Here is a 15,973-nt window from a genome sequence, read left to right on the forward strand (position 1 = left end):
TATTAAATGATGCAGAAAAGGTGTGGACAAAATGTAAATAAAAATTCACGAGTAAAAATTATACAACAGTATCGACAATGAACTTATTCCTGAGGATATACTTCCCTCTCCGCTTACTCTTATCCCTTCCTCTCATTCCCTCCCTCTCTTCCAGCCTATCTGCCTCTCTTTCATCTCCTTCTCTTCTTCGTCATCTCCTCTCCTTTCCTCCTTCCCCCGCTCTACCCATGTCTCTCATCACTTCTTTCTTCCTGTTCTTCTTACCTCTCCTCCTCCTGCATTCTTCCCTCATCATATCGTCCTTCCCTCTCTCACCCTCTCCCCGTCTAGATTATCTTTATTAACTCCACCCTCCCTCACTGTTCTCCTCTCTGCATCCCCCGCCATTCTACCTTTTACTTCCCGTCCCACGTTCCCTCCATCTTACTCCCTACAACGGTGTCTCTTTCCCTCATCTCTTCCTATCTTCTTGTCACCCTTCTTAATATTGCAATTTAAAGAGAACCCGATTTAAAGGAGGTCAAGCAGATTAAAATATATTTCCAAACAACATCACACAGCAGAATGTAACTCAGGGGGGTTTAGTCTCGCTATAAACATTTTAGAACGAGTGAATGGCACCAAAAGACGAACCATAAACCCTGGCTCGACCAAAACTCGCCTGATAACGCCACTTAAAGGTACCAATAGCGTAAAATATTATAAAGACTAGGACAAATATCCTTCGGCTAAAAATATATTCATAAAGGGTACAAAAGTTGACCTTTTCCTGCAAGAATATAAAATTCAATGGTCTGTGCAGTAGGGCGCGTTGACTGTCCCATTTCACTTATCACAAACAATGTTGATGGCTACACTGTCTTATTAGGGCTCAAATCACAGTACTGATCACCAATCACGTTCGAGGATTTTGTTAACGTTGAGATGAAAAGGAAATTCCCTCCCTAAAGCGTATCGTATGACCAACATGTCACATTTCATTCCATTTAAAAGCACTTTTCATACCAGAGTTTATTGACACCTTGTTGCATTTATAACACAACAGTCAGTTTTGAGATGAATTTCGGGTTTAAGAGTTTCCTTTCATCCATGAATCTTTGACATAATCAGCCGGGATGCCTAGCATTACGGCAAAACAAGCTAGGTAAGTGAAAGATTTTCCGATTTACTTGCTCATTAAAACTAGACTAAATATGAAGGGTTAAGAAAATTCGCTAGCTTGTTGGACGTCACACAACACTATATCGTATTCATCAGTTCAAAGTTAATAATCGACGTTCTTTGAGATTAGTATCCACTAAGTTCTTTCTTGCAGTAATTGAGAAAGCCATGTGTCAAATCATAAAATGCCTCGGTGAAAGTAGACATCAAATGGATACACTAATATCGGATACATTCTCAGATCCTACTTTCTCCTGATTCTTTTATGTTAGTAGTTAAATTAATTGTCATGCTTTTTTCTCATTCGGAGATTTGTTTGAAGAGGAAAGTTATCATTCAAAAGGTCTTAAGGCGAAATGGCTGAGTTGCACACGACAGTCGCAAAATAAGGGAAAAATAAATTGAAAAGATCAGGCGATCGAAGATTTTCTCCTTCTAACAATTGTGTATTGCTGTAGATTCTGAAAATCTAAGATACTCCTTAAAATAGGAAATACTACTTCAAAATCAATTTATACATTTTTTATTCTTTAACTCCCACGATTTGATTGTTAACTCTCCTCTCTTGCTGCTACACATTTTCTTGAAAATGAGTTACAAGAATTTGGTTTTAGGTCAAGATAACAACTTCTAACTGATAAGTTTGAGTATTCTCATTACCTGTATGCTGAATAATGTATGGGTGTCATTGGGAGAAATTACATCATAATGACTTCTGGTAGTTAAAGGGTTAAAGACTCTGGCCAAACAACAAGAGCGGGTTGTGTTTTTCTTGTCAAGGAAATTATATCTTTGTCAGAAGAAGTTATGTCTTAAAGGTATGTTAATGCCGGAAACGGAAATTGTTTACTACTGAGTCATAGTATAATATTTTCAGATCTAGAGGGAATTTCCCTTGCTCGACTTCCTAAGGCGTTTCTGAGCTGTAAAATTCTTAGAAAGCGAAATTTTGTTAGTTAACACGACACGTAATACATATAATTCCAAAGATTCTACGACTGAAGCTATTTCGCTGTTTTACATTAAGTATTTGCTGAATAATTTACTGGAAACTACGACTGTCATAAGGATTAAGTCAGAGAATTTCTTTGTGAAGATAGAAACTGTAGTGAACTGTTCTAACAGTTAAAATTAAAATTTGCTTTCTGCGAAACGTGAACCTTACCGTCGTTTATCTGAGTTTTCTTGAAGCGTTATTTGTAATTTTTGATGTCCGTGAGAGCTGCGGAGGACCCCCTTTACCCACCCAACCCCCCCTCTCTTGTACCGAGCTTTCCAAGAAAACGGAGATTCAGTATAACTAGAGACTGAAGACCGTTCTAATTGAGAAATGGTAAACACCACAACGTACACTTTTGAGTTATGGATGCACGCGGAAGGTTGCTAAGCACGAAAAAAGCGTAAGAGTCGCTCTCGGCTATCGCCTCGAGCGACTCTAGCTTCTTGAGTGTTTAGCAAACCTCCCAAGTGCATCCATAACTCAATAGTGGACGCTGTGGTGTTTACCATTTGTTTTATAACATAACATTGATACATTGTAGCTAAAGAGTTTCCTTTTATTTAACAAATCTTACGTGACCAGAAAAAAGAAGCGCGAGCGGAAAAATAGTCTTTGCATTTGCTCACGTCAGCAGCGTACACCCATGGGCAAGTAGGGGACGCTAAATTGACCAATCAGAGCGCGCGCTTTACTTTGGTTATGTTATAAGTGGCTGATAGACTATTTTCTAAGGTTCTCGTTCAAATTTCAAACCAGCAACGTTGTCTTCCCATTAAAAACTGCAAAAGATTGAAGAGAACTGCCCTCCGTTCGTATATTTTTCATTTATCATAGTTATAGAACTGGACCTTTTTTGTCTGGGTCTTAAATTTCATGACGTCATGCGTGCGCTTCGGTATTATGTGGTCCATTAACAAATTTGCAGGAATCGAAAGAATGAAAAATCTTTCAAAGACAGATCATTATATGATTAGTGTAGTATTCACAGAAAAGAGAACTAAAATTGTAGAATCGGAGAAAACCTGTATTGCCCCCTGAAATAGATAAATATTTTTGTTTTCCGCTCTTGCGATCCACTTGGTTCAGATAACTAAGCGTCTTTGTATAAGATTAAAAGGGAATTTCCCTCGCTGGGGGGACACCTGACCAGTGACCATCACACCTCGATTTCAAGAACAATAGACTCTCTATTTCATAAGCGCCTTAGAAACAGCAAGTCTATCTTAAACGTATTGTTCATATTCTAGATGATTTTGGCGTCATGTTCTCGTATTTCGTCCAAAATCACTGAAATAATCAGCCTGTATGCCTCTCGTCATGTTGTTTCCGGCTTTAGCCATTAAATTTTAATGTAGGTGAGTTAAAGTTTCCCCATCTAACAACCCACTGAACAACATTTAACTTAATTACGAAGGTCAGGAAATTTTAGTATTTGTTGGACTTGAATCCACACCTTACTCTAAATCACAAAATGCCTCGGTGGAAATAGACATCAAGTAGTATGCTAATCCCCTAATACATTCTCCGATCTGACTTTGCGTGGATTCTTAATTCAACGTGGGAGAATGTGACGGGTTTGCTGTCCAATCAGAGATTAGGTTGAAGCTGAATTCAAACTTATCATACAAAAAGTTTTTTAGTGAAATCAAAAGTCGCAAACTTCAATCGGAGAACACAGGAAGAGTAACGGAGAAAACCCTTGCAATCGACGACAGCTCACTTAATTTTTACTGTCGCAGACAAGAATACTTCAATCGTAGGATCTAAGTAAAATCAAATTAGCAGAATATGAGCCCAAAATCGGTATGTACTGCGGCAAATTAATGTTTACAGACAGTTTTCGTTAGGTTAACTTATACATTGGAATCTTAAAGCCGTCTCTAAGTCGTAATTTCATACACGTATTCAATTTGATCAAGTAAAACAGTAATCCTCGCAGTTGAGCTGTAATTTATACAAATGCAGGAGAGAAAACCTGAAAAAATTCAACACAAGTATCGAGGAGGCTTAGGTTCCAGTCCCGTCGAAGCCTAAATTTTTTCCAGGCTTCTTTTCTGCAATCGTTTAATTACAGCTTACCTGCGGAGATCATGACTTTACTATGTTTTTTTTTTAGTGGAAGGGAAACGATTCTCAGCTGTCTTGATCATAGTACTCCTTTAAATTTATTTACATCAAATTTCAATCGGGTCATTTCCGTCCCAATGACAACAGTGACATGAAGGATCAAGGAGCCTCAATCTCATATTGGCTTCCGTTTAAGAAATCGGTGCTCGGGAGCACCGGCTTCCAAAAACTTGCCAACTTGATTTTTAAAACACAGCTAATGATATTATTTTATTATAGTTCTGATAAATCTTTTGTTTTTTCTTTCTTTTAGAGTCTTAATTTACTTAGTTGAATAGTTCTTAGTTTTTATCCATCGACATTGTACATAGTTTATTACATTTTTGTCATGGTTCATCTGTCATGGTGATTTTTCCTGCAATTCCTAATGGTTTAGTTGCCAAGGACACCCATAACGGCTTCAGCTGGCAGGTCTGCCCTGTTTGAATATACTATTATTTATGTTACTATTTTTATTATTGTCATTATTATTATCATTATTATTATTATTATTGTCTATTACCTTCACGGGGAAAGATCCCGTAAGTCACCGACTTTACCGTTATTTCTCGCTTCAAAGAACCTTATTATTCGAAATATATTTCAAATTTATGTAAAAAGTATCTAATAACAAAACTCTCTCACAACCATCAGGAATTAGCCCAGGATAAGAAACTCTACTCTCGTTACCAATGATGGCTCTTCAGCCTTTCTCGAACGAGCAGCTGAATTATTTCAAATTTGCCTCCATTGTCCTCAGTGAGTTCGCCAGCACCTTACGTCAGACGTTCAAATCCATGTGGGACAACATCTATGGACATCGTCCCGGATATCAACCGTGGGATGACTCCACGGTGGTAAGAAATTTATTTGTTGCTGAAGAAGGTGGAAAAACCAAAGTCCCTACACACCTCTCATATGAAGAATGGGATTGCACAGCTCTGTTCCAGGCCACCATCTATGCAAGATCCTTTGCTACGCCAGATAGCAAAGGTCATTACAGGACACTTGGTGAGCTGTACGTAAGGCGTCATAAAGTACCTCATGGAAAGTTTCGTGCATCTGTTGTGAGTCTAAGTGGCAATACAGCGGAAACCTTTGCACTCGCGATCGATCAGCTTCGACTGTTAAGGAACTCGCTTTGTCACTCAGACAGGTCTGAGATTGATAAACCAATCTTTGATCAATACGTGCAGCTCACTAAAGAAGCATTCAAAGCTCTTGGTGTCAAGACAGATCTCATCGATGCCATCGGTGGATTGACAGAATCTGACTTTCCCACCAAAGAAGTTCGCAGATTGGAGGAAAGTCTTAGACAGGAGACCAGATCATATATCGAGTGTCTCGAAGAAGTGAGATCAACTGTTAAAGAATTAATAGCACAGGGGAATGCTATACAGGAAAAAGTTGAAGACTTTGCTTTATTGGAGCAAAAAATAGATGATCTTAAACAAAGCATCAATCAAGACCACACAGGTAAAAAGCTATTATAGGTCTGACTTTTAAAAGGGAAAAAGACTTAAAGATGCACTACAGCAGAGTGATCTAAGCGCTACTTCCGCAGGGATACACGAGAGGGACACAAGCGATTTTTCTCCCTACTTTAATAGTATCGATGAAATTTGGAGCTCAACTTCCTGCTTTACCCCAAAAACGCTTAGAGAACTTTTTACAATCCTTTCTCTATATGTCCTGATTTCTCTTTCTTTTTGAAGGGGACTACCACCTTGAGCTACCTGTTATTTTTATGATTTGTCCAAGACATAAACCGCACCTACCATATTTACTGACTTCGTAACTACTCACATCGGATGCCGTTAGAGGACACCTTAGAAAAAGCACGAAGTTTGTGGCATCCAGAAGGAACATGATGTCCAGATATTTAATGATATCGCCTAATGTACCCTTTTTTGTAATCATTATTTTCGTTCGTTCTCCGAACTAGCACCATTATGATTGGCTCTTTTATGACTCAATCTGTTTGTTTCTTTCAAGATTCAAAGCCATTTTTTCCACCATCAAATCTTCCCTCAAAGATTCCACACTTCACTGGCCGTCATAGAGAGTGTCAAGACATCAGCAGTCACTTGACTTCCAAAGGTACCCAGATAGTGTCGATATGGGGGTCGCCTGGTTTTGGTAAAACTTCTGTAGCAACTGGTGTCGGACATCAACTCCAATCTGGAGGACTACCTGTTTACTTCTTCTCCATGCGAGGACTCCGGTCAAAAGCTGAGCTGACTTCAAAGCTTTTGAACTTCTTTAGAAGACACTCCTCAAAAGATCAAATACCTTAGCAGATGTCCATTGACGATGAACTTTCTCTCTTTCTAAGCAAAATTTCAGATAAATTTGTGATGATTCTCGACAACGCTGATGACCTACTCGAAAGTGGAGCTCCGATTGGGAAAGAGAATTTTATAAGATTCTTTGAAGTCATCCTCGGTCAAGTCGAAAATGCATCATTTCTTATTACGACAAGGGAATCTCTCGAATTTATAAATATGCATTTTCAAGGCCATTACATAGTAAGAATACGACCATTAATCGAGTCCTTTTCTCAAAGTTTAGTAGCTGGATTACTCCCAAGTGCGACCATGAATGACTGCTCGAGAATTGCCAAAATCTGTGGTAACGTACCTCTGGCCATGAAACTGTTGTGTTCCTCCATTTCTGAAGATAATGCTCAACCGAGTCAATTTCTAAAGGACTTGGAGGACTCTACGGAAAGAGACGTTGTCGATCTATTAGACAAGCCAGACTATCCTAGCAATCTACGGTTGAAGTTCCTATTCGGAACCTCTTTTACAAGACTCTCTTTACTGGAAAAGGAGGCTCTTGTATCTCTTAGTGTTCTTTAACAGGAGTTTAACCTCTCGGTTGCTGCAGCTGTTTTGGATGTCAAATCAAGTGTCGAGGCCAAGACGGTCTTGCATACACTTCGAAGGAAATCCCTCCTTGACTCCAGCTGCAAACCTAACGTATTTTCGATGCATAAGTTGCTTCTGTCGTTTGCAAAGGAAAGAGGCGAAGATGAAATGAAAGAAACGATGCGGAACTCCAAAGCACTTTTGTCTGCATTTTACGTATCTCATTAATTAAATCATGTAATCGACACCGAAGTTAAGTATTCTTTCCGGTGCAATTCCTGAATTTAATAGTTGAAAGCGTTAAAGCAGGAAAAGCACCGGGTCGAAAGCGCGTTCAGAACGGGAGCTGTGAGCAAAATAACGTCGTTGGTGAAGATCGAAGGCTTTGGGCTGAAGGAAGAAAGGTTATCGCTTTCGGCGTTTACATTTTTCACCGCTGGAAGTCGACCAATCGGGCCGGTGCAATTCCTGTATTTAAGACTTGCGTTACAGAAAGGAATTGCACCAAGAGCGAAACGTTTGCAAATAGAACATATTACACAGCGAGTCAATTAAGGAACGAAAACTGCTCGATACTGAGGCGAAAACAAATATTATTGCTGTTTCAGGGGTGAATTTTCGACCATGAATAACGAACGGTAGGTAGCAAATCCACGCCATAAATTTACCCCTATACCGAAGTAGATTTGACCCGAAAATTTCTCTTCCAGCGATAATATAGAGGTTTGTGTTTATTTGATTTGAAAAAAGCAAAGATTTTTAATGCTAACATAACTTTCGACCACAAATGCTGACGTGATCTACAAGTCTCTTGAGCTCAACAGCGTGACTAATGCTATTTTTAACTTACAATCACAGGTAGGTGCAATCCCTGTATTTAGCTGCAAGTCTTCATGCTTACGTCGCCAGGTTGATTTCCGAAGTTTACAATGCGGTCGGGAGATGACGTCACTACGATGATCGGAAAATGCTAATCATTCGGGTCTACTTCACCCGACACCGCGGAAATACGTTTTTCAGTATTTTGCTGTATTTAGTTTTACAGTATTTTGCTGGTCAGCGGCACCCCTTGCGAAAACAAAAAAATGCCGGCAACTTCTTAATGGTTTTCGCCGCTAGTCTCACCTGCTTCACAAAAGTGTAAAACTTAGAAAAGATACTGCAAACTTAGCCTTAAAACTCGGCTCAAATCTAGGAAAGTTCTTGGTCTCTATTATATAATTTGCCAAAAATTAACAGAGGTTGCACACGATGTGAAATTGTTGTTGTTTCGTGAGGTATTACTTGATCTGCGAGTCCGTAGAAACAGTGCATTGTTTTTACGGGATGTTGTGCGCCAAGGCGAAAACCAGACGGCTAAATGGTGGCTGCAGTGGTGTTCTGAGGACACCAACCCCTCAGGTTTGTAGAGCTGGTTGCTTTGGACCCACTGAGTTGGTCTGTCAACTGCATATCGACCGTATTCGCCGAGAGGATGACAAAACTTGCTCGTGTCCGTCGACTTGGGGGCATTCGCGGAAGTTGCACAGCCATCGTATTCCAGCACGCTTTTACAAAATTCTGGACCAAGTTGGACAGAAAAGTTCTACTTATAGCCAGGGACACGGTGGTGTAATCTGTGTAGAGCTGAGGCCCACAAAAGATTCAAAAACTGGCCTCTACTCGGGGGAGAATTAAACGAGGTATGTATTATCATAAAATGCCTATTTAAATTGATACTGTGCTTTTAGAGGAGGGTTGGCAGGAGGAAATTTTTTTTTCAGCAACAGTATTAACTTCCAACCGTTTTGAAAGCTCATAATTAAGGAAACCAAGGTTGACAACAATTATCAACTGTATTTCGTTAACTTCTGATAAACAAGACTATTTCAACAGTTGACTGGTTTCTAAAAATAACTACCATTGCAGATGTGTGATGTCAAAATAACTGAGAGTCAGATAGAGACTGTTAAACAAGAGGTATGATTGTACTCAATGTGTTATGTGAACTGCCACAGTCACACATACACAATTTTTCTGTTTCAATGGGCCATTTTCTTTGCATGTACCACTATTCTCACCTTCATTGTAACACTATTGTAACAGGTATGTCAAGAAACTGAAGAGATGGATTTTGAAGCTAGTCAACAATTTACCTCCGAGGTACACTCTTAACTGTAAACATTGTTTGGTATAATAATCAATGGTACAATGTAGATCTTAGAATTACAGCATGTTACACCATAATGAAAATACTACATGTGGTTTTGAAGAAAAAGAATGTTTACTACGATAAAAAAACCACAAACAGCTCATCCCTCTCTGTGTCACAGCTGCAAAATCCTGATTACTGGAGGATTGTTGAAGGCCAGTTTGGTGACATGTTAGTTGGTCAGGATGGGGACATTATGCTTGAGGCATCAACTTGGAAACGCATTCAGGAGAAGTTAAATGGTAAACTAACACTCTCATCCTTTTTGAAGCTCTTTTTTACGTAGAAGATACACTGTAATAGCAATAATACTACAATTTGATTGAAGCTAAATTGTATTTATATCTAACAGAACCAACATTCAAAGACCTACAAACTCTAAGCAAAAAAATGGAAAAATGCTCAGATTGGCAGAGACTTGTAAGCCAGCCAGTTTTTAGATTTTAGATTTTAGATTTAATCACTTTCACCAGAGTGTGGTGTGGGTCGCACAACAGAGCGAGGCTCCTTATTAAGTGCGCCCTATATCCCACCCATCCCACCCCAGGGGAGGACATCCATCACACAGTAATCTCGTGTGTGGGAAATTAACGTCTCCTACCCCAACCCTGCTGGAGACGGGACCTCCATTTATTCGTCCCTATCCGAGAAGACTAGAATATCTAACCATTTCTTGATGTTATAGAAAGGTAGCAAATTCTTCTCAATTATTTTTAAGACCCTGAGTGTTGGTCCGGCCGCGGCTCGAACCCTCGACCTCCCGCACAACAGTCCAGCGCTCTATCCATTTGAGCTAACTGGGAGGCGGTTTTAAAGAATTCATAGAATCAAATTCCCCAAAACTGTTTAAGATCATCCTTGACAGTATTCTCTCTGAACGTCATGGGGAAAAAAGAGCAGACCTGCGGGAGAAAATGGCAACAGCTGTTATATGGCAGCTACTATATTACAGGTATTTTTAGTTATAGGCCACACTGGTGCTTATATATGAAATGAAATTCTAATGCAGAATACCACAGCAGACCAAGAACATTCACAGCATTTTAAATGAGTCACAATCACATGCATAATTTTTTTTTACAGGAAATTACAAAACAAGATGCAATACAAAAATAATAATAATTTTATGAACAATACAGCTTTTTTAATTAAATCTTTTAAAAAACTAAAACAAGAAACATATTAACCTGACAGACAATCCCCTGAACACTATAAAATGAAAGACAGTTGGAAGTTACTTCAATGAAAAATGCCTGCATGTGTTACAAAGCAAAGTTTTGAAGGTGGCAGGGTAGTGGTGGCAAAAATATGGATTCAAAATATTTGGGTGTAAGCCTAGCTCCTCCAACTCCACTGTGGTTCCTTTCACCTCCTTGCCTAGCATTGCTTTTAGATTTATGCATCTCGGTTCAACTATTAATGTGTGTTTCTAAGTGATCAAATGTGTAAAACCTATTTGGTCTGATAATCAGAAATCAGAGACATGGTGAATTCCTGGACGAAAGTTCGATCTTCTTAGAGCTGCATGGCCTCCAATCGAGTGGAATGGCTTTTGGAAAAGTGTTAGGATTTGCAAGGGATGATGGGAAAACTAACACTCAGAAGAGACACAGCATTGCATCTAGTATTGCACAGTATTGCATCTAGTATTGCACAGTATTGCATCTAGTATTGCACAGTATTGCATCTAGATTTGCAAGGGATGATGGGAAAACTAACACTCAGAAGAGACACAGTATTGCATCTAGTATTGCACAGTATTGCATCTAGTATTGCACAGTATTGCATCTAGTATTACACAGTATTGCATCTAGATTTGCAAGGGATGATGGGAAAACTAACACTCAGAAGAGACACAGTATTGCATCTAGTCATCTGGAGAGGGCAGAATACATGGTTTGCCAAGCAATTCAAAGAGTAATTAAAATTTGTGAAAATACATGTCTACATACATATATTGTTTTATACCTGGATTTTCCTACAGAAAACTCCTACCACTGAATAATTTTATTTTCTGCTTTGGCTTAGCAGAAATCCTTTCAAATACTATGCATGGATGATTTCCACAACATCAACACAGTTAAAAAACCAACAGAGCAAATACTTACCAATGCTGTCCATATGACAACTCTTCTCATGGACATACAGTCATCTGTAGATGCAGTTCCTCGACCAGTTGACACAGCCAGCATTCACAGATGTGTAATGGTTTCATCTCCTGGAAGTCCACCCCAGCTGTGCAGAGGAGGGATATCCACCAGAGCTGTCATAACAGAAATAAAAAGATTTTGGCCTGAATTTAGTAAAAATTTCTTCCAAGAGAGCTTGGCCCAACCATACAAGGAAATTGATCTCTCTATGATGCGCCAATCTTTTAAAGAGCTAAGGCAAGACAGACAACATCTAACTATTTCACTAATAATCCAAACTGATGACTGAGTGTATATTTCAGCACATCAGTACATGTATATTACTGTAGATACACCAAAAGAACCTTGAACAATCATTTATGATCATGAAGAAGAAAAAAGAAGAGACCAACAGCATCTACAATGCAAACTGGTGTAGAATTTGTGTGGCATTCTTGCTTAATGCAGTCCAGTCTTGGAAAAAGTATGGAAAGTGTAATGATTTGTGGACTTCATTGAATACGCAGTGTCTCATTAAGTCAGTTTGTCTGCTAAATATCTGGTTTCTAAGCCTGTGTATTTTGTTAAAAAGAGTCTCTCCTACAACGTACACAAGCTTGTTTCTAATTATTTAACTTTCTAACACTACTGTCTCTTCATTAATAATTTATTACTTATTACAGGGTTTATTCAGGAGAAAATCCCGAGGAATGTCAAACCTTGAAATCAACAATACTAATTGATGAGATTGAACAGACACTGCACAGTAAGGATGACAACCAGGCTTGCCACCAGTACATTTTTGATGTAATACCAGAATTCAAAGAATTTCTTTAATTAAATGTGGTTTCCACTGTGGGTGACTGGCCAACATGGTACCATCAAAAAAAGATTGTTTGCCATGCTAATTTAGATCAAGAAGTTACTTCCCTAATCCCTGAGTTGGGACAGTTTCATGTATATTTGAACAGTTCAGAAGATGTAGTAAAGCAGTACTATCCCGTTTTCAAAGAGATCTATGCATCAGTGTTTGGTCAGAGGATTAGATTACCTGAAAAGCCCAAGCCAGACAGAGTGGCACTGTGCATTGTGCTAGCATTTTGTGGTTGGCTGAGAATCCGCACACAAGTAATTCAAGCATTTGGACAATGCAAGGACACTGAATACAGTTGTCTCTTACATCTTTTTGAAGAGCTCACCCCTCTGTGTTTTCTGCATTATCCTGTAATTGTGAGAAGTGGGCAATTTCCGCAGCTTGCTTCCTCTATGAAGCGTCTAGCCATCATGTTTGTAGCTATGGACAGACACCATTACAATAAGGCATCGCTTTCGTGGATCAGCGATGAACAATACCAACGGGAAAACTTCCCTGCTTATCATGCTGCCAAGTCTGCTCTTTGTTCTGTTTTGAATGAGAAGAAGGTTGAGATCTTCCACTCCATTTTACAATCAAGAATACGAAAAACAGACAAGGGAGATAAAATCCAAGAAACTGCGAGGCTTATTGCAAGATCTAATTTTGAGGAAGATGGATTTGAAAAGACCTACGTCCCACAATATCTAAGAGGAGATAGTGACCAAGACTTGCTTGTACTTTCAGGTATGTATCAGTAGAAGATCTATGGGGCTTCTGAGAGTTTTAATTGCTCCCCTTAATACGCCCACTTGCATTTAACAAAAAGGAAGGCATAGATACAAGTATGTGCACAGCAGCTTTGATAAACTTACATTTATCACCAGATTATGTTGCTGTCAATATAAAGTACAGTGTTGTGTATTCTTCTATAAAAATGAGTATATAATTTTTGCACTTGACCTGTGTAATCAACAGGTTTGGCATCTGAGGGAATCCTGGCCATGTTTGAGAGAGTAGCACTGAATCTAGGCAAATCTTACATGTTGCCAAGGCCACTGAACAGAGCTGGACAGCCTTACGGCAAAGCACCATACTACCTAGCAAGTTTTCAGAAGGAATTCAGTACCAAATTGTTACCTTTGGCATACAGATGGCCTTCCTCCAGACCACAGCCTTCAGTAGATTGTGATGCAGAAGCATGTCATAATCCATCTCACGCATCTATCCAGCGACTGTCCTGTGGTCACACCTTTCATACTCTGTGCATGTCTGATGAGGGTAGCAACAGTCTTGGATACATCATGTGTCTCCCCAACCTGATTTCTGATATTCAGAAGCTGTCTGAGGCATGGAATAAAGGATTATTGTCAGGTATTGATGGAGATGATGGTGGAGGAGAAGTACATGATGATGATGATGATGATGATGACGACGATGGTGATGATAGTAGCAACAAATCTCCCAAGTTAGAAATGCCAAAGGCAAAGGATTACAAGTATTTCAAGTCACCCCTGTTTATCAAAAATATTCAGGAAAAAGTTCAAAAGATGAGATCAGCTGTCAATGCCCAATTCGTACGTCACGAGGAATGACCAAAAGGTTGTCATTAACTGGTAATATGGGAAGGGATAGTCCAGTACAAGATGATGTCCATTTCCTATTTTTTTAAAGGGAAGGGGGTAGTTGCACAGGGGTTAACCAATAAACAATTTTGCTAGTTTCAGTAATATGGTAGATTTCATTGATAAGCGATACCTATCTGAGAAGTTTACTGTTGTTCCAGTGTCGAAAGAAGTAAAACTTAGCCACATCCCACGATTGCAAACGCTTCGTGTCGCCAAGTACAGCTGTTGGGCAAATTAAAAAAATTAAAAAAGGTAGTAATTACAGTTTCTAGCAAACATACTGAAAACTTGTAATAGAGATCTTAAATCGCTTGTTAACAAAAAGGCTTCATGCAAAGAAAAATTGTAAGTGAGTCGGAGGTAATAATTATACGTTCTTATGTACTTACAAGCTTCTTCTATTCTTCTATTTACAAGTAGCCTTGAATAGCCCGTTTCAAAAGGTGCAGAATGTCAGAAAGGTGACAGAAACAGCAAAATCCTTACCAATGCAAATAATTTCCAAACTTATGAAGCGCCACATGTCGGCGTAAAGCTAAGTATTTGTGGAATCAACTACCTGAATGCATTAAAAACGCCGAATCTGTTGACTCCTTTAAACGCTCATTGAAGACTTATCTTTTCAAAAATTGAGCCACCAGATTTATTGATATCGTACGTTGTCAAATATATGTATAACACGTAATAATTCATTAGTTTAGATAGAGTAGCGAAAATTGCATGTATAGGATTTTTATTGAAATTTTGTTAATTGTAATTGTAAAGCGCATAGAGTTCAATTTTAATGCGCTATATAAGAACTTATTATAAAATTAAATTAAGTGATTATGAATACTTTCCAAACGCGAGAATGGCTCTGACTCACCTCTACCGTTACGAACAAATTACACTTTAAATCCAACCGGTGTTCAAACTTTCTGCCTAAGTATGATACAAAACCAGCCTTCTGCTTTGCTTGGATACATTTTCGCGGCTTTAGATACTACTGAAGTCGAGGAAAGTAACACGATCGACACTTCATCAACCGGAGTTCGCAAAAAACTACACTTTACTCCCCACAAAATGACTCCACTGAACCAGTACTCATTCAAACTTGGTTTCAGTTTCAAAAGCACATTTAGAGGATCAAATCTCACAAAAAGCTTGAAGTACCCGGGATATTTTTAACCTTAACCCAACGCAAGAGCCGAAACCTTCATTGATCTCGCGAACAAGTCGAAGCGCTCCTCACCTTTAGCTTGATGACCGCTGACCAGTTACTGTGACGTCACGAGAACGTATTTCCGCGGTGTCACTTCACCCATCCTCGGAGACCTGGGGCTGAGTTGATTTTAAGTTAGGGCATGAAGAGCCCCTGGGGACAATTGTCTTACAAGACCAGTTCCAAACGGTCGCAGTCGTTCTGGCATCTGATTGGTGCTAGAAAATCTTTGTGTTTTTCTGCCCAATCAGAGTGAAGTATGCTTCAGAGTCCTTTCGTGTATGTTAACACGGATATATTCATGAAGGTCAGCATCCTCAGAGACCCAGGGGCTGAGTCGATTTCAAGTTAGGGCACGAAGAGCCCCTGGGGACATTGTCTTACAAGACTAGTTCCAAACGGTCGCAGTCGTTCTGCCATCTGATTGGTGCCAGAAAAGCTTTGTGTTTTTCTGCCCAATCAGAGTGAAGTGTGCTTTAGAGTCCTTTCGTGTGTTTTAACACGGACATATACTAGTAGCTCAATTGCTCGCTTTGTTTGTTTGGACCGTGCGACGGAGATTTACTTGAGGTGAAAAGTTTCAGTCTCAGCGCACAATGTAAGAGAAATCCAACATGTCCGCGAAAATCTTACCAGAAATTGTACTGAATACTTCCGTAGGTATCACTAGAGAACGTGTTTTAAAGTTTGCGAGGTTTGTACACAACACGATGGTTGCAGTCATTGATATGTCGCTTTAAACGTTAAACGAGATTCAAGCTTAAATCTTTCTAGATTTTTTGCATAATTTGCTGTGACTAAAACTTTGCCAATCCCGGGAAGTTATTTCGTCGC

At 39.2% G+C, this 15,973-nt stretch overlaps 1 protein-coding gene and 2 long non-coding RNA genes across 4 annotated transcripts; all 3 read left to right on the plus strand.

Moving 5' to 3' along the window:
* Positions 1-8,843: 8,843 nt before the first annotated feature.
* On the plus strand, positions 8,844-9,775 carry LOC148720847 (uncharacterized). Its single transcript, XR_015992952.1, has 3 exons — positions 8,844-9,279; positions 9,450-9,570; positions 9,681-9,775. It is a non-coding gene; the product is annotated as an uncharacterized LOC148720847 (long non-coding RNA).
* Positions 9,776-10,163: 388 nt separating this feature from the next.
* LOC148720848 (uncharacterized) lies at positions 10,164-11,269 on the plus strand. Its single transcript, XR_015992983.1, has 2 exons — positions 10,164-10,280; positions 10,801-11,269. It is a non-coding gene; the product is annotated as an uncharacterized LOC148720848 (long non-coding RNA).
* LOC148720849 (uncharacterized) lies at positions 11,138-14,322 on the plus strand. Of its 2 annotated transcripts, XM_088737860.1 has the most exons (3): positions 11,138-11,245; positions 11,360-11,372; positions 13,351-14,322. In XM_088737860.1, the coding sequence occupies exons 1-3, from the start codon at positions 11,154-11,156 to the stop codon at positions 13,903-13,905; spliced, it is 660 nt and encodes a 219-aa protein (XP_088593986.1). In that variant the 5' UTR covers positions 11,138-11,153; the 3' UTR covers positions 13,906-14,322. The 2 variants fall into 2 exon arrangements, with proteins under 2 accessions (XP_088593986.1, XP_088593985.1); XM_088737859.1 differs by lacking the exons at positions 11,138-11,245; positions 11,360-11,372 and having other exon boundaries at positions 13,315-14,322.
* Positions 14,323-15,973: the final 1,651 nt, after the last annotated feature.

Source organism: Stylophora pistillata, chromosome 11 (assembly GCF_964205215.1).
Source record: "Stylophora pistillata chromosome 11, jaStyPist1.2, whole genome shotgun sequence".
NCBI classification, from domain to species: domain Eukaryota; kingdom Metazoa; phylum Cnidaria; class Anthozoa; order Scleractinia; family Pocilloporidae; genus Stylophora; species Stylophora pistillata.